Raw genomic sequence first — 19,810 nt, 5'->3', positions numbered from 1 at the left:
GATGCGTAGTAATGTATAAATAGATTTCAGTCAAGTAATTTTGCTCATCTAGGTAGGCTGACATTCAGCGATCGACTACAGTGCTCTTTTCAATAGTTTCGTTGCTAATTATGGTTTCCTCCTTTAATGTCTCTCTCCTTGTACAACTCCTAAGGCCATTCCAATGTAAATTTGATCAATGTGACTGGGACCTTGGAATTCTGGCTGCGGACACCACCTTTCCATTATCTTGAGATCAAACCAAGGGATCAATGCTCAAATTCTCAATGTTGAACTTATCCTGAATCCTTACATGTTTGACTTGAGTATGATTAGGCAGAACCTCGCCTAGGGACAATTAAACAACCTTTAAATCATAACTCCTTCATCGGGTGAGAAAAAGGCGAACATTCAATCTTGATTCGTTGAAGCCTACTCTCAGGTTCGGAAGGCCTGGCATGGGTGTTAGCCAAAGGGCTTTAGTCGCCGAGGTCAAGAACTCGACACAGTTCCGGCAACTTGCAATACCTACACCGAATCTTGCCACTGGATTGAGTTTTTAATCAAAAGGATGGAGGAGCAAGATTATAATTAGAGATAGTAACCATGAGCGAGAAAGGAACGACCGTCTTTGGCCTCGTCATCGTCGGCTGGGGCGATTAGCAGGAGCATAAGGCCTTGGCAGATGTCGCTAGAAGAGATGGGGTCTTTATTGGTTGGCTTCCGCATCGAAGATATGCCGGAGATGTTGCCGTTATTCTTGCAGGCCTCCAGGTCCAGCTCTAGAATGACCTCGATGTTCACATCAAGCTCCCTCGTCTTCTGGGCGTTGACCAGCTTGCCGCTGTGTTTGAGCTTTGCGGTAGCCCAGTCTTTACTGTACACGATGCAAAGGATCTGGCTGAGGTGGTCTGCCGGGTAGGCACTCTCGGATGAAGGCCGGCGAGTCCAAGACATGGGCGTGCATGGCTTGGTGGTTGCCCGAACGGGGGATCCCCAGGGAGAAAAAATCCACCAGGGGTCTTGGGTGTCATGGTAGGTCGCGTCCAGGACCGTTTCCCGAACCTTAACATCGTTGAGGACGACGAGTAGATTATCAACTAGTCGGGTGATGTTGAGGCCGTGCCGGGTCATCACTTGGACGTGGTCGACGGGAGCTGCGCTGAGAGCGGGAGCCACGGTCGGATGCACGTTCACATGCGGACATTTTGAAGGAGAAAGAAATGAACTTTCCGAAAATGAACGCAAGTTCAAGCAGACTGCAAGAGAATCAAACCGCCGGGAAAGGGTTGCTCAGCGGCCTGAACAGACGAGAACTTATGCCATTTACATATCGCACACGGGACAGACGAGGAATCGAAATACGGCTAGGGGCCACCTGGACAGACTGCACGGTTGGTGTCTATGCCCTCTTCTCAAAGTGATTTTCTGTTTGAGACATGCCGAGTTGGTTGTTGCTGAATTTGAATGGTAAAAGTCTAAAGCGAAGGTGCGGGAGGTCGATCTCTTGGTACCTTAAGACGGACCCCACGGCCCGGAATTCGAGGGTGCGAAGTGGCCACGATGGGAAGGAAGAAACACAAACATCTTGCTATCACGTCCTTTTCACGATTCAACCATCAGTGGTACCTCTCCTGCACTTCCATACATGTATTTCGAATAAGTGCACCGCCCCTCTGAGTTACGGTTTCAAACCCCAATGCGACCCCTCATGAGACCCGGTATTCCTCAACCAGATTCACGGCAGCTACCACATTTTTGAACGCCGCATCAAGAACTAGGTCCAAGGAGTCATTCGTGGTGACGTCTTCGGTGTCAGGGTTTGGGGCTGCGTCCAACTTGGCCGAGATTGCGTCCATCTCAACGCCATTCACTGGCTAACGTAGGAGATGCTGTTTGTTTGCGCAGCAAGCTGGAAACATCCACGTTGGTGTCACTGACGAGTGGCTCGGATGTCATGTCCCTGCTCCTGGTGTTATTAGTGTCGCTGAGGGTATCAAAGCACTGATTCCGGAGGCCTAGCCTAGCAAAGAAGCAGGAGTCTTCGTCAAAGTGGTCTGCGTTGCGGTTCTGGCCTTTCCTGGTTGTCGAAATCTCCCGTGCTGACATCCGCTAAGAAAGAGTCGTCGGGATTCTGAGGAGAGGCTGCAGAATTCCCTGAGCGCGCTTGCTCAAACTGTTCGGTGCCCTTAGATGATTCTCTGCGTGTCGCTGCTGGCGCTGGTGACAGTTTCCGTGTCTCAATGACAGGAGTGTCTGCAGTGCTCAGATTGGGATCGTCAGCATCGTCATTTACTCCCGCGCGTCACCAGCATCTGTTGCTCGGGTGTAGTGCTGCCCAGAGCCCGATGCCTCCACAGAAATTTCCGCCTCATCCTGGGGTGTACGGAAATCGCGTTTGATCATGGAAACCTCATCTTGCATCTGAAAGTCACTGCATGATCTGTCAAGCTTGTCCACGTGTTTTGAGGCGGCTTCAATGTCCTGCAGGGCAATTCCGACCACCTTGCGGCTTCGTGCGAAGGCTTCGGTGGTTCGTCGAATGTGTGCGGCCCCGGATAGGATGCGAAAGGCTTCGTTCTTGTCCGGACAGCGACTGGAAGACGCGGAGAGGGCCTTGAAGAAGAGCTTGCCCTGGTCATTCTCACGTCTAATTCGAGGAGCGGCAATAGAGCGCGAATGACGGCGTCAGGCAGGCGATGGAGAATGCTGGAGATGTCGAGAGAGTGTGGCTTGTCAGTGGAAACGGCTTCGACCTGGTTGATGGCGCCGAGCAGGTTATTTTGTGGGTTTCGGCGAGCTGCTCAATCGCTTCGATGACACGTGTTAGCGAAGAGATATATGCTTGATGTGACTGCGAAATCGGTTGCAACGGAGCTCCCGACGGCTCACAATGTCCGGGCATGATGTATGATGTGTGATGCGCGCTGTCCAAAGGGTGAGGTTGTCGTGGTGTGGAAGTTTGCACTGTGCGTGTGAAGGTTGCAAGGTACAAGGAACCCAGGGCCAGTGTTTATTTGACGGGCCGGACTCGGTCTTGAGCCTACTTGAGATGTTGGAGGACATTGGGGGACCACAAGAAGCCGAGCGCGATTGTGAGACGAAGCCCCAGAACGCTCCCGCCTCGGTGGACTGTAGAAGGATATCGAAGCGGGCATGGATTGACCGCGTTGGGTTGAAAGGCGCAGCTTCAGCTATTGCGTTTTGCAGCTCCGCCATAAGTCCCCTGGCAAGCGGGATAGGGTGAGTCTTGTTGTGACTGGGGTCGCTGCTGTCGTACTCGGTTTTGAAGGAGTGATGGTTGGGGGGGTCATGTGTCGAAGGGACGTTGTCCTCTTTGACAACCAGAGGTCGTTGAACGGCAAAGAGCCTTATAAGAACTACAGCTCAGTCTTCCGAAACAGCAAGTAGCTCAGCGAGGACCGTAATGGGCCTTGTAACGTGACCTTATAACGTGTTGGATGTGAGCAAGGTCTGGCTGCGGCAGCGGTGGACGAGGTGGCGGCGGTTATGGGCATGGCAAAAGATTGCACCAGGAAGGAGCTAGGCGAGTTGATCGTAACTAGACGATAGCCACTGTGAGAAGCAATAGGCAGGAGAAGTAGATGCAGTAGATGTAGCTGACATTAAGGAGGACAGATCTAAAGACAGAGACGACGGCAGGGGCTCGGAGGAGGGAGAAGATCGATGGTATCGCACTCGACGATGTAGCACAGCGGCGCTCCCCTGTCCGACTCATGTGGTATTGTGGCGGCGGATAATGATAGATAGGAGGTAGATATAGGACTACAGATTGCCTGAGTTTGCCTGTTGCCTTCATAATTGGAGCCTTTCTTGCTTAGAGGTATATATATATGTGTGTGTGCTCAAGCACGCAAAAAGCCGTGATGGGAGATGCGACTGAGAAACACAGACTGTCAAATCGCCCAATCTTCACACATCTTGACCATACAACAAACGAGACAATTCCATCCATTTCCAATCCCACCCAGATGGATGGCCTCACCTAGTCCGCCTTGCCTAGTCCGGCTTGGATCCTGCGGCACGAGCAGCACGACGGACGCTTTGATATTGATCAGCCCCCTCCCCCAGGGCTTACCGAAGAAAGGTCTCAACGCTTGATGAGGAGCGCCACGACTGGCGCGGTATTCTCTTTCAAAAGACCGTTTCTGAATCTTGTGGCCACAAAACTTGGCTTTGGAAGCATTTAATGTTATTCTGGCAGATTTTCATGGATTGTGACCACGGAACTCGGATGTGGAAATCAGTTTCTGAATCTTAATGGACATGAAACATGCTTGCAGCAGTTCCCTCTTTGAACATGACAGATCACCATGGTTTATGACCATCATAGTTGATTGTGGAAGCCTTTTTCTTTGCCGTAACTATTTGGGACTGCCGCGTCGTTCATTCAAATGACTTCTCTTTCTTGATTGTGTCTCTTACGACCACACTCTTCAGAGCTCATCAGCCTTCGTATTCAAAACCATCAGCATCAATATCATCGGCATTAGTACTATCAACACTATCACCAATCTTATTCCCAGCACGCGATCACAAACATGTGATGGAGGAGCGGCAAGCCCCTGGGTGCCCTTCTTCTTTATCGCCCTCGTCACCACTCTCGCCGTCACCCTCCAGCTCATCAAGGCCGGGATCGAATCTCTTGCAAGCCTTTATCACAGCATCTCCTCCTCTACCTGCGGGCTGTTGAAGTGGACGTGATCATGGCCGTGGTCGTGGCTAATGCCCGCCCTAGCAGACCCGGCTCCTGCCCCACGCTCCCACCATCAGAGACTGCCGCCCTCGTCGCCGTGAGAAACCTCCTGCCTACTTTTCACAACGCAGTCGCGCTCCGCAGCGCTGGTTGGGTCCTCCTCGGTGACGTGACCCATCTCGCATTCCAGACTGGAAAGCCCTTAGCGGTGGCCATTGCCTGCGGCTCTAGCTGCAGCATACCGCCGGTTCGAAACCTATGTCCACATCCCAACGTACGCCTGGGATCAGCGCGCCGCCATGATGTGCACGATGGGCAGGGACTGGCACGAGGAAATCAAGCTGCGCGACGCAGACGTTGAGATGTGCACGCTGGCCAACCGAGCGACGACGCATCTGCACCAGCTCAAAAGCCACCGAGGACCCGACGCAGCGGAGGCGGAGGCGGAGGCAAAAGCGGACAACACTCCGGTGGAGAAGCTTATAACAAGCGCGAGAGCAGCGCCAAGGCCTTGTGCCAGGCGCGGGGGCTCAAGACGGCGCTGCACTGCGAACGTGTGTGGATCGCGGCCGAGGTGGTGCAGGTTGCGAAGGTCAAGGAAAATGTCCGGCTGCGGCAGTCTGAGTCGGCCATCGTGGACGGCTACGTGGAGGTTGGGGCGAGGAAGTGGACAGAGCATAAGTCAGCGTACCTTGCCAACACATAAACTGGGTTTGATGGGTGTTGTTGGGTAGAGAGCATGTGAACGTTGATGAATGATGGAAGATGTCACTTGGTTATCGTCGTGTTCGAAGACTTCTACTGTAATCGCTACTTGTCCGGTTCAACTTCGGGTTTTCACCGAGTGCCAGCTTGTCTGGCGGGAACGACCGTTTGCCAACCTTATTTTGACTACGAGCCAGTCTGGGCGTGTGTGCAGCAGTCACCTCTTATTAACTGACCCCCTAGGATGTCGGCCTACCCCCCCTACACACCTCCATAGCAATAGTACGTTGATATATACTGATATCAGAATTAAACTGATATCCGGATATTATATTGATAATTATAAGTTAATGATGGTTGGGATTATTAGTTAAGATTTAAACTAAAGTTAGGGTTAGATTTATGACAATTTAAGGTACTTTTTATACAAACCTTCTAAGGCGTTTCTTTGAAATTAAAATATAATAGAAACACATTGATACTAAGATGATATTATAATGAAAATATGTATATGTACCAATACTAATATGCTTCTGAATCAGGCTTAGTGGGGTAGGCCGAGATCCTTTTGGGGGGGAAGTTGAGGTCTAGACCGGCGTGTGTGTGCCGGCGTGTGTGAGGTGGAAGGATCGGTCGGGTGGTTGAGCAGCCCCCGATCGAGAAGCTCCGCAGTACCCCTGATATATGAGTAAAATACAATTAATAGGACTGATCCATAGTTGGAGAATACAACCCATCAATATATCACTACTTGAACCCCCTGATCTGCGCAGCACATTTTCTGGGCGCTGACATTGAAATGGGTCTTAATTGACCCACCAAAGCCAATGTTACCGGCGTCCTCTGATTGGACTGTTGAAGATTTGAATTATGAGCTTGTGTTCAGTCGTCAAAATGATTAAAATCGACGATGTGGGCCAATCATACTGTCGTCCTTTTCAACTGACTTGCAAACCTTTAAGCAACTGGGGGTGACACAGTCTTTCTAGCACTTGTGGGCATGCGTGGCAATTGAAAGTCACTGGTACGAAGAATAGGACTCAGGTTCATCACACGCGTGACCTGGTTCTTAAGCGCAGCAGGTTATAAGCCGGCTGCTCCCGAGCCACTCTAGGCGGGTATACCGGGTTCTCGGCACACTAGGCCTGTGGCAACATGCAATCACGTCTGCGCGGGGCGAGGGCCCACGTTCTCCCAGAATTCCTCTAACAGTATGGGGCTGTTCTCCTTGATAACGACTCCAACACATCTATGACTTCCATAGATTCGACCCAAGAGACCGACATGATGGCGTCGGCCCCTTTGTCGGCCTTCTTATTGTCGCTGATGAAAGTGTGGGTTTGAATACTGAGGATATGTCAGAGATCCCGGTCTTGAGGGTCTAACATGTTACGATGGTTGTTGATTGTAACATAGGCTTCCTGGACAAGGGGAGCGTCCTCCTGGATTACGCACTCGGGTTCCCAAGTGATGCTGTTCTCCTTGGTGTTCCATAAGCATTGGAGCATGATGCGGGTTGGGTCGCTGGCCTCGACAGCGTGGTTGGATATATCTAGCAACTCCCACTCTGCCACAGTCATCGGCACGGTCCTATCCTCGCCATTCACCTAGTGCTCCGTCTTCAAGGCAAAGGCAGAGGCGGTTGGCTCCCAACAGCAGATTGACAAGGACATGGCTAACTCCGTCCGCAAGAAGCGTGTGGCCGACCGAGCTTTGGAGGTTGAGATGGCGAAGCGGCCCCGAGTACCCCCGGTGGCACAGAAGTTCCATGACGCCATGAAGGAGCTGGAGCAGGCGGTGGATGAGCTTTTGCTTCCCTGCCCGTGATTTCATTTACAGTCAACCGTGTTGGAGGGACAGCAAGGTAATCCTTGGTCACTTTGGACGTTTCCGGTGTCTTCTTAGTAAGGATTTCAAGGCTTGTATGCATTACGGCCCACGGGAGGTTAGTAGATGATCAGCTTGATTCGCGGCAAAGAGAGTTGACGCATAAATTATTCCGCAGCACCACAGAATAACACCACAAAATACCTCATCCATTGATTCTCTCTGGCCAAACCGTCTTCATCCGTATATACCCATGAGGTAAGACATTGACCAACTGGCTAGAGTGCTTCGCCAAATCTTTCATCCGCGCTCTTTACCAAAAGTACACGGGTGACTACCTGCCCCGGACCAAGATCGAAACACCAAAGCCAATACATCGTTGCCAAAGCCTATTTTAGAATATTGTGTCGCGTACGCACCACCCGTTGCTCCTTCATATAATATTGTTCAGTAAGGAAAAAGAGTCTAATCAAGTAAAGAATCCACCGCCACAAAGTTTTTCAAAATTCCGATCTCCATCTTCATGCCTTATTAGTGTCCGTCCTGAACCTTAGCGATCTCCCTCCAATGCAGGGCTATCACTAACTTGAGGGCCGTTGAATAGCTATCATCCGCGCCTAACTCGGTGTTGATCGTTACATCTATCTGCTTCGATTATTCTGATTCTGATCTTCATCTGGGACTAGCTTCCCACCATCCCCCACAACATTGTCAGGATCCAAGCCTTCAACACCCGGTCTCATCTTGGCGAAACAGCTCTCTAGGATGCATACATCCAGGAATCATTCACATCATTTCAATTTGATGTCGCGTACTCGATCGCCATGTGAAGAGTCGGGACTGTTCACTCTCCGTTGCCAACAACGCATACCTGGACATGGCATCCTCCAGCCTGTTCGATGTTCAACTCTGGAGGCCGTTTTCCCTCAGGCTGGCCTGACTGACGGGAAGGCCAACATGTACAACCAAAATCCACCCATCAGGCGGTACTGTCTATTCTATCGACGGCCGGTGAGGGTTGCTGTACGTTGGTGTTCATAAATGCGCTGTCAGTACGTAAAAAACTCAAGGACCAGAAGGCAGCCGCTGTAAGCCAACTCAACTGACAAGGCGGGAGACTTTCAGACACTTTTCTGCGACATCTTCTTGCATGGTGTCGTTGATAACAGGAGGGTTAATTGTCCTTGGTGAAAGACTCCATGGGTCTAGCCTTGCTGCGAAGGTCTTTGGCCTATGTTGCTGATCTAGGATGTGATGATATTTATAATTGAAGCTTGGCACCGGCTCTAGACGACGTAATCATAACTTTTAAAGCTACAAAATCAGTGCTATTCTTGGAATCGGCGAGTCTTAAATCCCTTTACATGGAAATAGAGCAACATCATCGTACTGCATTCCCTTTCATCGTTCTCACTGTTGCCCACATTTGAACCAGATTCACTCTGAGAGCATTCAACTATACAAGCGTCGATTTATTATTGAAAAATTCTGTTCACTGCGCTAGGTAGACAAGCACGATCAAAATGGCACTAAACGGAAGTTTGAACTTAAAACGTGGTTCCGATAGTGGTTTCATTATGGAAAGCCATTGTACCTCTGGCGATCTTGAAATGGATAATAAACACAAGTTGTCTGCGAGACGCTCACATTCGTTCACCATCCTCAAACAACACCCCAGGAATTGTCATATGCCAATCTTAGCCTGTTTTGAAGCAGCTGACAAATTCATCACTATTTGTCTTTTTTCTTGAACTTCGGCTAGCTTATTCCCCTAGAACATGCATCAACTATAATTTGGGTTCAACATTTTTGCCAAGTCCAGAGGAAGACTAGAACCGGAAAAATTGCCGTTAACATATATTTGATTAAGATTGCCCATATAAGGATGATTTCGTGACAGGGGGGATAGGCAAATAGGGAGAACTGTAAAGATTTCTACGATCTGAACGCTTTATCTCCTTGGCGGGACCAAGGAGAGAGTCGGTGAGAGAACAGCCGAGAAAAGGTCTATCCGTACTTTGTGCTCGGAATATCCCTAGATAATTTCCCCTACGAGCCTCCTAAGGATAATCAATTTAGTGGAGAAGATGCTCTGTAATTCGCCATCTCTGATAAGAAAATGCCCTACGAAGTACTGGAAAGGGGCAGGGCTCGACCCACCGCATCGAAGGCCTTGGGGACGTGGCAACAACAGCGGAATTTTGACATCCAAAGGTAGCACCGATTCGAAATGTCTCAGTGCGTGTTTTTGACTTGGATGCATCACATGAAGGCATCTTTGTCTAAAGTTTCTTGATCATTTCGTTTGATCACAAAGGATGAAGAAAAGGACTAAAAGAGGCAGGTCCAGGACCCAGGCTTTCTTTCAAAAGGCTGCTTGTTTGTTTCTGGTTGAGCTGTTCTGGATTTTAACTCCATTCATCTAGATACCCCAGATCAAACTAAATTTGCTCCTACTGTCCCAATTTCAAACAGCGCAGCACTTGATGCTGAATTTGCCTACAGACGACGTCAGTGGGAATTGGTGGAATTCTCTAGTTGAGTGTTTCCAGTTGAGTGTTTCCAGTTGAGTGTTTCCAGTTGAGTGTTTCCAGTTGAGTGTTTCCAGTTGAGTGTTGAGCGAGCATCCCACTCGTCAATCTCAAAAGGCATTTGTCCCCGAGTTACTTATGGAATGCTCCGTCAGCCAATATTCTTACCTTGAGCATTCGTTGGCAGAGCCTGGCGATAGGATTAGATTGGATCTCAGAGGCAATAGGTTGATCGACGATGTCCACTTTGAAGGGCCTATTGCAAGTGCCAGAAGATGGAAGCCAAGAGTCGCATCGCTACAGCTAGAAATAGGGCCAGCCTTCACTTTAGGTTACAACACCTCGAGCAGGGAGCTGAAAGACGTAGGTCAGCCGTATTGCGGGCAAGTTTATCGCACAGGCTTTTTCAGTACATCTATGGCTAGCCCGTAAATCGACAGGAGATCACAGGGAGCACATTGAAAGGCATATTAAAAGGTGGTTTTACCTTATGAACTTAGAAACATTGACAGATATTTCGATTGTCATCGGCAATAGCACCGGTCATTCCAAGCCCAGGAAGACAACGCAGCGGCATTACGACTACTAATTCATCTTTTCGCTGCTGCCACCACAGCAGTAATCACATTGGCACAAGCACGTAAAGTGATGGTTAAAGATTAGATCTCAAGTGTAGAAAAGAGAGACGTTTCTAGATCAGTGACCACTGTAACTGACCTTAGTTGATTGTGGTGTGGTAGTCGTATCAAGACGAGTCCTTGCTTACTTATCACGCGAAAGACCAAATGAAGAGATGAACAAAAAAAGTAACGTACATATAACACCAGGTATTCGCTGGTCGTCAACGACCCAACTACTAATCCGGCCCTCATTGGCTTATCTATGGGAGAGCGGACGGGATCCCGAGTTTTCCAATGGGTATGGTCGTATGTATCAGACAAGGTGACAAAAGTCCATCATCTTCCAAAGGCATCCTTGCACAGATGTATTTGAATTGGCGTTGCCTCCGCTGGTGAGACTCTTATCCCCTACCCCTGAATGCGACGCACATGTCAGTCCTTCTTGGTATTGCACTGTCTGCGGAGTTTGTGCCACGCCATTATGCAACCATCCAATATCAAAGTGAGTAATTATTTGGATACGACGACAGACAATAGAGTTAGTCCTTTTCGTTGGGGCGACTTATGAATAGGAGAGATGAGAAATTCAGGCTCTGAGGTGTCGTTAGGAATTTCGAACCGCATCGCTCTAGGTGTAAGGCTTTTCCGCTATACGTAAGAAGGTCGCCTGCTGTTCAGGTAATCTTTTCCATAAGTTCCCATTTCTTGAATAGCCAGCCCGCGTACAGATCAACGTCCCTTGTCTGTTACATCTCATAGCGTGCCTAAAACAACGGAACAGCATCCGGTGGTGAGATGGAGTAAAACCTAGGTGAATGAGCATGTCAACGCCGTCGGTAAGTCCAAAAGAGAGCTATTCCCGGTCTCAAAGTCTGCAGAGTATCCTGCTGTAAATAACGAAGTAGAAGTGGAGCGAAGTCAGATTGCAGAATGTGGAGATGGTCGCCGAAGTAAGAATTTTTATGCTTCCTGCTAGTCGCGCACATGCAGTCTGATTCAGAAGCAAAAACTACCGCTAGGATGTCGCGAGGATGGTTACTCAGTCGGACTCGACCTCAAGTGCTTCCTTAGTCATGTTAGAATACTCTGCGCAGTGAGGGATCAAAAAAAGCCAAAAGTGAGCAGCGGAGACGGTGCGGAGACGATACCATTGTTGCAAAAGCTGCCTAGTTCTTTGTTCACTCCAAAACCGACTTTTTACGGCGCTCCTATTATCTTTTCAACCCTTAGCTTCATCAGTTGACACTTCCTACATCTCTTTTCTCATCGAAGCGATACACTCGGAATAAAGGAGCCACGCAGCATTGCGCTAAGTCAAGAGTTAAGAGCCCGGGAAGGTATAGAAGGAAACAGTCAGGCTGTTAGTGACAAGCCGAAACTAGGATAGGGTGACCGTTTGAGTGTGCGAGAACCTTTTTCTCTGTACTATAAGCCAAGGGCCAACCAAGACCAAAAGTGCAGCATCTCAGAATTTCCAAAACAAATCATGTATACTGAACATGTCCACTTGGGTGCTTGGTGAGCTTAAAATTATTTGTAGCAGCAGCAGCAGTCTTGTTAAAAGTAGAATACAGTAAAAAACGTGAGTTTGTGTAGTCTTCGTCCAAAGGGAATTTAATCTCGATTTTGTCTCCCACTCACCGGCGCCGTTAAAAACGGCCTCGTCATAAGTTACCTGCTCTCAAAATTTCTGCACATTAGTGCCCACACCCTCCGTTTCGCTGTGTAACATGGCGGTTACCAGCCTAGCCACGAATTTGCGACCGCATTCAACTAAATATTCAAGCGAAAGCTAAAGCGAAGGCTAATAAACGACAATACGGAGAATGTCTCTAGCCTAGAAAAGTCCTTAAGCGCAAAGAAGCGCCGGCTCCACTGACCTCCCCTCACACCCATGGGCGCTTACATAGGAGAGACAGCACCTTGGACCCTACACGTGACTATCAATCTGAAACTTAAAATAAGAATTATGAAATAGCGGGTCGATATAAGAATGACGAATAATTTAGATCAAGAGTCGGAGGATAAGTTAGGCAATACCGATTATACGTCTCCGTTACCGCGAGAAGCGTGACATTATTACGTATAGCCTAAATTCGACCGATCCTTATATTATTTAATAAGACACGTTGTGTCTATAGACCCCTTAAGCGGATTTTCCTTAAATACTAAAAGTAATGATATTAAAACGGCAGGAGCCCAGGTAAATACTTACTTTTTCATCTTAAGGTTTTACAACCGCGGTAGCTATATAAAAGAGCACGAGATTAATATATAAAAAAAAGTTATTTTAAATTATTAAAAAAAGGCTAAAAGCCTTTTTATTAAACTAAGGCTATAAATAATTAAGGTTTTATTTTACGTTTTATAATATACGGAGTTTATTTATAAAAAAATATAAAATTTTATAATTAATTCGTACGGTCCTATTTTATATATAACTTATTTACGCCGTTACGTTTAGCCGTTTTTTTCTTTTTTTATAATATTTATCCTTTTAATTAATTAAATTTATTATTATAAGAATTTCTTAATATAATTACTTATATTTAATACGAAGTTTTTATATAGCTTTTGAATATTATTAAATAAAATCTAATTTATTTATTTAATAAAATACTTTATTAAAAAGTATTTACTACGCTATGTAACTTAGCGTTAAATAAGTTTTTTAACTTTATATTTATTTATACCGTTTATTATTATAAAATCAAAAAAAGATTCTATTTTATTAAAAAAATCGTTTTTTTTTAAAAAGCTTTTTATAATTATATATTAAATATAATAAAATAAACGTTTTATTATAATAAAAAGTCGAGTTTATAAATTAATAAGTTTATTACGTATATAACATAAAAAAGTCTTACTTATATAAATAACTATTCTTTTTTAAACTTATTTAAAAAATAATACCTATTATTAAGTTTAAAAAAAACTTTATCGTTTTTATAAAAAAATACGTTTTAATATTTACTATTATATTATTATTTATAAATTATTTTAATAATATTAATTAACGTTATAGCTTTTTATTAATAAACTTTACGGAATACTTTTACTAATCTTATTAAAAGCGCTATTAATTTAATATAATTTAATACCGATTAAAATTTAAAATTTAATAAAAATTTGTTAACGATTAACTAATCGTAATAATTAATAAGTTATTAAATATATATTATAAAGCCGGGAAGATATTTATTTATAATATTTTAATAAATATAAAAACATAAAAACAAATAATAATTTTTATTTTTAATTATTTTCTTTATTTTACTTATCTATTTAAAAATAATATATAATAAAAATAAAAAGCTTAATACCTATTATTTTAAACATTCTTTTTTAAATAGCTAAAACGAATTTTAAATCCCGATTACTAATAATATTTTAAAAAAAACCTTAGTTATATAATAAAAAAGTATAAAATAATACTTTTATTTAATAATATATTTTATATTTAATATTACTAAGGATAACTATTAACTTTTTAAAAAACTTATACGTTATTATTATAAAAATATTAAATATATTAAAATTAAATAATATTTAAAAACTATATTACGAAGGAGTTTTTAATATATTTATAATAAAATCGATCGTAATTATATAATATAATATATTAATAAATACGATAAATTAAAAACTTTTTATAAATAACGTACAATATATTTAATTTTTATAATAAATTAAGTAATATTTAATATATTTTATAACTAATCTTTTTTTTTAAAAAATAAAAGTTCTTAAATTTTATAAATAATGGCTTAGACCCGGCGTAAAAGTTTTTATTATAAACGAATTAAATTATGTTTTAAATTATTAATTTAAAAATATAAAGTCGATAGCTATCGTTAGTTATAATATAATATAATAATCTTTTCTTATTTAAATACTAAGGCGCAACGGGTCGCTATACTCCTTAACGTTTTTTTTATAATAATTTATTAATTATAATAGTTTATAATAATATATAATATTTTTTACCTAAATTCTTTATAACGTATATAAAACCCTTTATAAAACGTAATTATTTATTATATTAATCATTATTAATAATTTTTTATATTAAATCTTATAATAGTATTATAATTATAATTATTATTATCCTTAATCCGTAGCCTTCGTTTATAATATATTAAATTACTATGTTAAGAACGTTTATAAATTCCTTAAAATTAATATTTCTTAATTAGTTTTTATTAAAAAAACGCTTTATAAAATTAAGTTTTTTAATAAATAACTGTAAAAGTACGTTTAAAATAATTTTAAGCTTTTTTAAAATATGAATAATTCGTAATTTAAATTAAACAAAATAATTTATTACGTTCGTAAATTTAAAATTAATTTTATTAAAATTTATTATATATAATAAAATATAAATAACGATCCTTTTTATAATAACGTAGTTAATTAAAATATTTATTTTATAATAATTAAATTATATAAATTTTTTAAACTTTTTAATAGCTTATATAATTATAATTATTTCGGCTTTTATAACGCGATATTATTTTTTAATTATAATTATAAATTAAAAAAATAATACCGGCTTAATATGTTTTTAAATAAGATCTTTATTTAAGATCTTTTTTTATTTTAATCGACGTTTAATTAAAATATTATTAAACTAAATTTTAAAAAATACGTACTAATTTTAAAAAAATAGCGGTTTTTTTAATTTATAATAAGTCTTTTTTATTTAAATATAAAAAAAGTATTATAAAACGTTTTATATTTCGATCTTTTTTAATATAAATTTAAAAATCTTTTTTATAATAATTTTTATATAAGAAGCGCGAATTTACTTTCTTTTAATTAATTTTATATATAAAAGCTAATATTTAAGCGTATTTTCTATTTATTTAAAAAAATATTATATTATATTAAAAAATCTCAGTATGTAGCTATTTTTATTATACTAAAATATATTTTAAAATTTTTAAATATACGTAAAAAAACTAACTTTTTAAACGATTATATATAATCCTTTATTTTATAAATCCTATTATTATTTATAATATATTTAAAAAATATTATTTTAAAACATTTAATAAAAAACTTAGCTACGTTAATATAAATATAGTTTTTATTAAAAATATTAATAACGGTTTTAAAATATTCAAAATTTTCCTTTTTATTATTATTAAAAATTATAATATCGTTAATATATACTTATATAAAATACCGGTATTTAAAAAATAATTAGTTTATAAACTATTAAATATATACTAAAACACTTTTAAATCCTATTAATATTATATTAAAATATTTTAATTTACGAAAGCTAATTATAATTATATAGTCGCGGTATTTTAAATATACGTTTAATTAATAAAAAAACCTTAATATATTAAATATAAATATTACTTTTTTTTTATATAATAATTTTATAATATCGTTTTTATTTAATAAAAAATAAATATTAAATATTATTTATTTATTAACCGGTTTTATATTAATCATAATACGCTTTTTAATTTTATTCCCGTTCGTATCGTATTTTTAAATAATAAAATAAAAATAAATAATAACTACTAGCCTTATTATCTATTTTATCTTACTTAAAACGTATCGTTTCCTAAATTTAATATTAGCGAATACTTTATTAATAATATTTAATAAAAACTTTTAAATTAAGTATTTTTAATTCTACTATTTATTTAAAAAATTAATATATATTTTATTTTTGTTTAATATAAAAATAATCTTATAATTATAATAAAAATCGATTTTATTAAATATTTTAATAAGTTTATTAATGTAAAACTAATTTTAATTATATACCTCGACGCCGTATTTATTTTTAATTATTAACATTAATTTTAATTTTAAAATCCTGTATATTAATACGTCCTTTTACTATTTAAATATATTATAATTAAAATTATTTATAATTAAAAAAACGTATTTTTTTATTAATTTATACGGTTTTCTTTTTTAAAGATATATAAATAAAAAAAATAATATTGTTGATTATTTAAGCTATTTCTTTATTCCCGTTATAAAATATAATACCGCCGAGCTTCGAACTTTATTTAATAAAAATTAATTTATTAAATTAATTAAATATTAAAACGGCGTATAAATTAATTTAATTATAAATTAATTTTAATATTATAAAATAGGAATTAATATAGAAACATATAAAATTAATATAAAGGCATATACCTTATAACGATATATATATTTACTATCCTAATTAATTTAAAATTATAATATATTCCTATAAAAGCGGTAAAGGTATTTATAATAATATTTCGATAACTTAATAACTCTAAAACTCTTATTAAATAATACATATTTTAAATTATTTTTTATAAAATATTTATAAAATCTTTAGGGGTAACGAAAGAATAAATAAATAATTACTTTTATTTTAATTATAACATTAATTTATAATAAATTATTTAAATAATAAATAAAATAATTTAATCATAAATTCTTTTATTTATTATTATTTAATGTTATTTTTTATTTATTTTATCGTTTTTAAATATTAAATTATAACGGCTTTTTAATTATACGCTTTTTTTTATTTTTTTCTATTAAAATATTAAATTAACTTTTTATTTATTATTAAGATTAACTTAAAGCTTAATTAAAAATTAAATAGCCGGCTTTTTATAAGCTTTTAATTAACGAAAATTTATTACGGTTTTTTAATAAGCGGCCTTATTTATGGCCGGTTGAGCTTTAGTTATTTTATATTATAATAATTTAATATTAAAATTATTAACCTTATTAAAGTAATATAAACTTTATAAAAACTTATTATACTACGTTTTTTAGTTTATTATAAAAAAATATTATAATTTTTAAATTTAAAATCTAATAATAGGGATTAAAAAAAGACGTTATTTCAAACCGTTATTATAAATAAACTTTTTATTTATTAAAAATTAACGATTTTATTATTTTTAAAAATTTTTTATAATAGTATAAGATATTTAATTTAATTAATATAAAATAATTATTATTATATTTTTAATAAGAAATAAAAACGGCTTTTTTTTAAAAAATGTTATTTTATATATTAACTAATATTATTTAATAATTAATTTAAAATATTTTAATAAAATTATAATTTAAAATTTATTAAAATATTTTAAATAAGGGCCGAGATAATCTTAGCCGGTAAGTACTTTATTTTTTATATAAGTTTAATAAAAATATAGTTTTTAATTATTAATTATATCCTATATAACGTCGATAAGCCGATATAAATAATTAAAACTATTAAAAAAATAACTTTTAATATTATTATTATTTAATTTAATATTAAAAATAATATAAATATTAAAATTTTAATATTAGCGAATAAAATAGCGAGCTTATTGTATTTTTATAAATAAATATATTAAATATAAATATTATAAAATTAAGCGTAAATTATTAAACTTATTATAAAGCTTTTTTTATATTTTTTTAAAAGATTATTTTATTTTAATAAAAATAATAAGCTTTTATATAATATATACCCTATAATAAGTATATAAGATAGTTTAATTTATTATTATATTAATATAAACGCAGTTTTTTTTATTAAGCTCCGTTATTATTTATATTACTAAATAAAGATCTTTTTTATTAAATTTATTATTATTATTATTATTACCGTTAGTTTTAATTTATTTTTATTTAGATTTAAATATAATATTAAAATTAATATAATAAATATAAAATTATTATTAAATATTTAAAAACTTTTCGCTAAGTCTAGTTTTTATTTATTCATTATAGTTTATAATAATAATTATAAAGCGACGAATTAAATATTATTTAATTAATTATTTTATATTTTTAAAAAGAAATCGAAAGCTTTTTAATTTTTCGTTATTAATAAAACTAAATATTATATTATAAATAGATTTAAAGTACGTTTACTCAATTATTTAAAAATAATAAAAGTTTAAAACGATTAATATTATAAATATTATCGAAGTTAATTATTTTTAAAAATCGCTTTTATATTTAGAGATAATAAAAAAAGGTCTAAATAAGCTTAATAAAGCGGTCTAGTTTATTATTAGCTTATTTAATAATATAAAGATTTTATTATTTATTAAATAATTTAATTAATATAGCCGTTAGTAAATAATTATTTAGCTTTTTTTAATTTAAGCGTATTTTAATATTATAAATATTACGCTAAGTAAATATAGAATTTAAGAATTATTTTTATATAATAATACGGACGTTATATATTTAAATGTTAATACGACGGCTTATATTTTTAATAAAATTTTTAATAAGTTAAGTAAGTTTTTAATATAAAAAATAAGTAAATATTTTAAAGCTTAATTAATAATTATATTAATTATAATAAAGGTTTAATAAATAATATAAAAACTATTTTTTTTTTATATTTATAATTATTTATTATTAATAGCCGTACTTTTAAGATTTTTATTATTAAATACTTATATTTTTTAAAAAACTAGGTTTATTAAATCGATTATATTAAAACGAATATTATATAAACCGACTTATTTAAAAATTATATTTATATTATTTTATAATACCGAGTCCGTTAGCCCTTATAAATATATTAAGTTAATTAAAAAAGGCTTTTATAATAGGCTTTAAGCTACTTAAGATCGATAAATTTAAAATAATATTTAAAAAAAAGAGGAGGATTTTTTAAATTATATATAATAAAAAGTTATAATTTAAAAAAATAGTAAATTTAAAAAAGAGCCTTATTATAAAAATAAATATAAAAATAATAGGTTTATTTAAAAACCTTATATTTTTTATTAATAATAGCTTAGTTTATATTATTAAAAAAGGGCGGTTATTAACTTTTTATTAATATTAATAATTTATTAAATAAATTCAAGAGTATTATTAAAACATTTTAAAATACGTTATTAAAAGTCTTAATAGCTATTATTAAAAGATAATAAACTTTATTTTAATAAAATATAAAAAAGAATAGTATATTAAGTATTTTATATCTTTTTTAAAAAATAATATATAAAATAAAGCGTAGATTTAAAATACTCGATATTAAAAAAAAAGGCGTTATAAATAAGAAAAGATTAAAATAATATAATAAGTTAAAAAGAGTCGGTTTTATTAAAAAAACGGTGCTTAAAGTAAAGTCTTAATTCGATTTTAAAATAATAAAGTTAATAATAAAATAATAATCGTTTTTTTTATAATAGCTTAGTTAATAAGTTATTAATTAAGTTATTATATAATTAAAAATCGCTAACTTTATAAAATTAGCCAATATTAAAATGATTATTAATTAAAAAAAGAGATAATAATATATTTATATATTAGCGTTTTAAAAAATATATTACGTTATTAAAGCTATATTTTATAGCTCGGCGGCGTAAATTACGTTAAGGTTTAATTATTAAAAATAATATATATTAATATTAAGTATAAAAATTATAATAATAAAGGAAATTTAAAATAAA

At 35.9% G+C, this 19,810-nt stretch overlaps 5 protein-coding genes across 5 annotated transcripts; 2 read left to right on the top strand and 3 right to left on the bottom strand.

Moving 5' to 3' along the window:
- Positions 1 to 570: 570 nt before the first annotated feature.
- On the bottom strand, positions 571 to 1,113 carry CORC01_00075 (uncharacterized protein; the record flags this gene model as incomplete). The annotated part of the gene is made up of 1 exon (XM_022611733.1): positions 571 to 1,113. The coding sequence occupies one exon, from the start codon at positions 1,111 to 1,113 to the stop codon at positions 571 to 573; it is 543 nt and encodes a 180-aa protein (XP_022481738.1).
- Positions 1,114 to 2,271: 1,158 nt separating this feature from the next.
- Positions 2,272 to 2,884, bottom strand: CORC01_00074 (uncharacterized protein; the record flags this gene model as incomplete). The annotated part of the gene is made up of 3 exons (XM_022611732.1): positions 2,272 to 2,559; positions 2,628 to 2,779; positions 2,872 to 2,884. 3 exons carry the CDS (start codon positions 2,882 to 2,884, stop codon positions 2,272 to 2,274), a joined length of 453 nt encoding a protein of 150 aa, XP_022481737.1.
- Positions 2,885 to 3,031: 147 nt separating this feature from the next.
- On the top strand, positions 3,032 to 5,402 carry CORC01_00073 (uncharacterized protein; the record flags this gene model as incomplete). Its single annotated transcript, XM_022611731.1, has 7 exons — positions 3,032 to 3,106; positions 3,190 to 3,222; positions 3,448 to 3,537; positions 3,627 to 3,721; positions 4,004 to 4,124; positions 4,665 to 4,956; positions 5,101 to 5,402. 7 exons carry the CDS (start codon positions 3,032 to 3,034, stop codon positions 5,400 to 5,402), a joined length of 1,008 nt encoding a protein of 335 aa, XP_022481736.1.
- Positions 5,403 to 6,606: 1,204 nt separating this feature from the next.
- CORC01_00072 (uncharacterized protein) lies at positions 6,607 to 6,981 on the bottom strand (the record flags this gene model as incomplete). The annotated part of the gene is made up of 2 exons (XM_022611730.1): positions 6,607 to 6,748; positions 6,788 to 6,981. The coding sequence occupies 2 exons, from the start codon at positions 6,979 to 6,981 to the stop codon at positions 6,607 to 6,609; spliced, it is 336 nt and encodes a 111-aa protein (XP_022481735.1).
- Positions 6,653 to 7,228, top strand: CORC01_00071 (uncharacterized protein; the record flags this gene model as incomplete). Its single annotated transcript, XM_022611729.1, has 2 exons — positions 6,653 to 6,733; positions 7,013 to 7,228. 2 exons carry the CDS (start codon positions 6,653 to 6,655, stop codon positions 7,226 to 7,228), a joined length of 297 nt encoding a protein of 98 aa, XP_022481734.1.
- Positions 7,229 to 19,810: the final 12,582 nt, after the last annotated feature.

This window comes from Colletotrichum orchidophilum, assembly GCF_001831195.1.
Source record: "Colletotrichum orchidophilum strain IMI 309357 chromosome Unknown Scaffold_1.1, whole genome shotgun sequence".
Taxonomy (NCBI): domain Eukaryota; kingdom Fungi; phylum Ascomycota; class Sordariomycetes; order Glomerellales; family Glomerellaceae; genus Colletotrichum; species Colletotrichum orchidophilum.
Note: the sequence above shows the minus strand (reverse complement) of the source record. Positions and strands in the feature narration are given on the sequence as shown.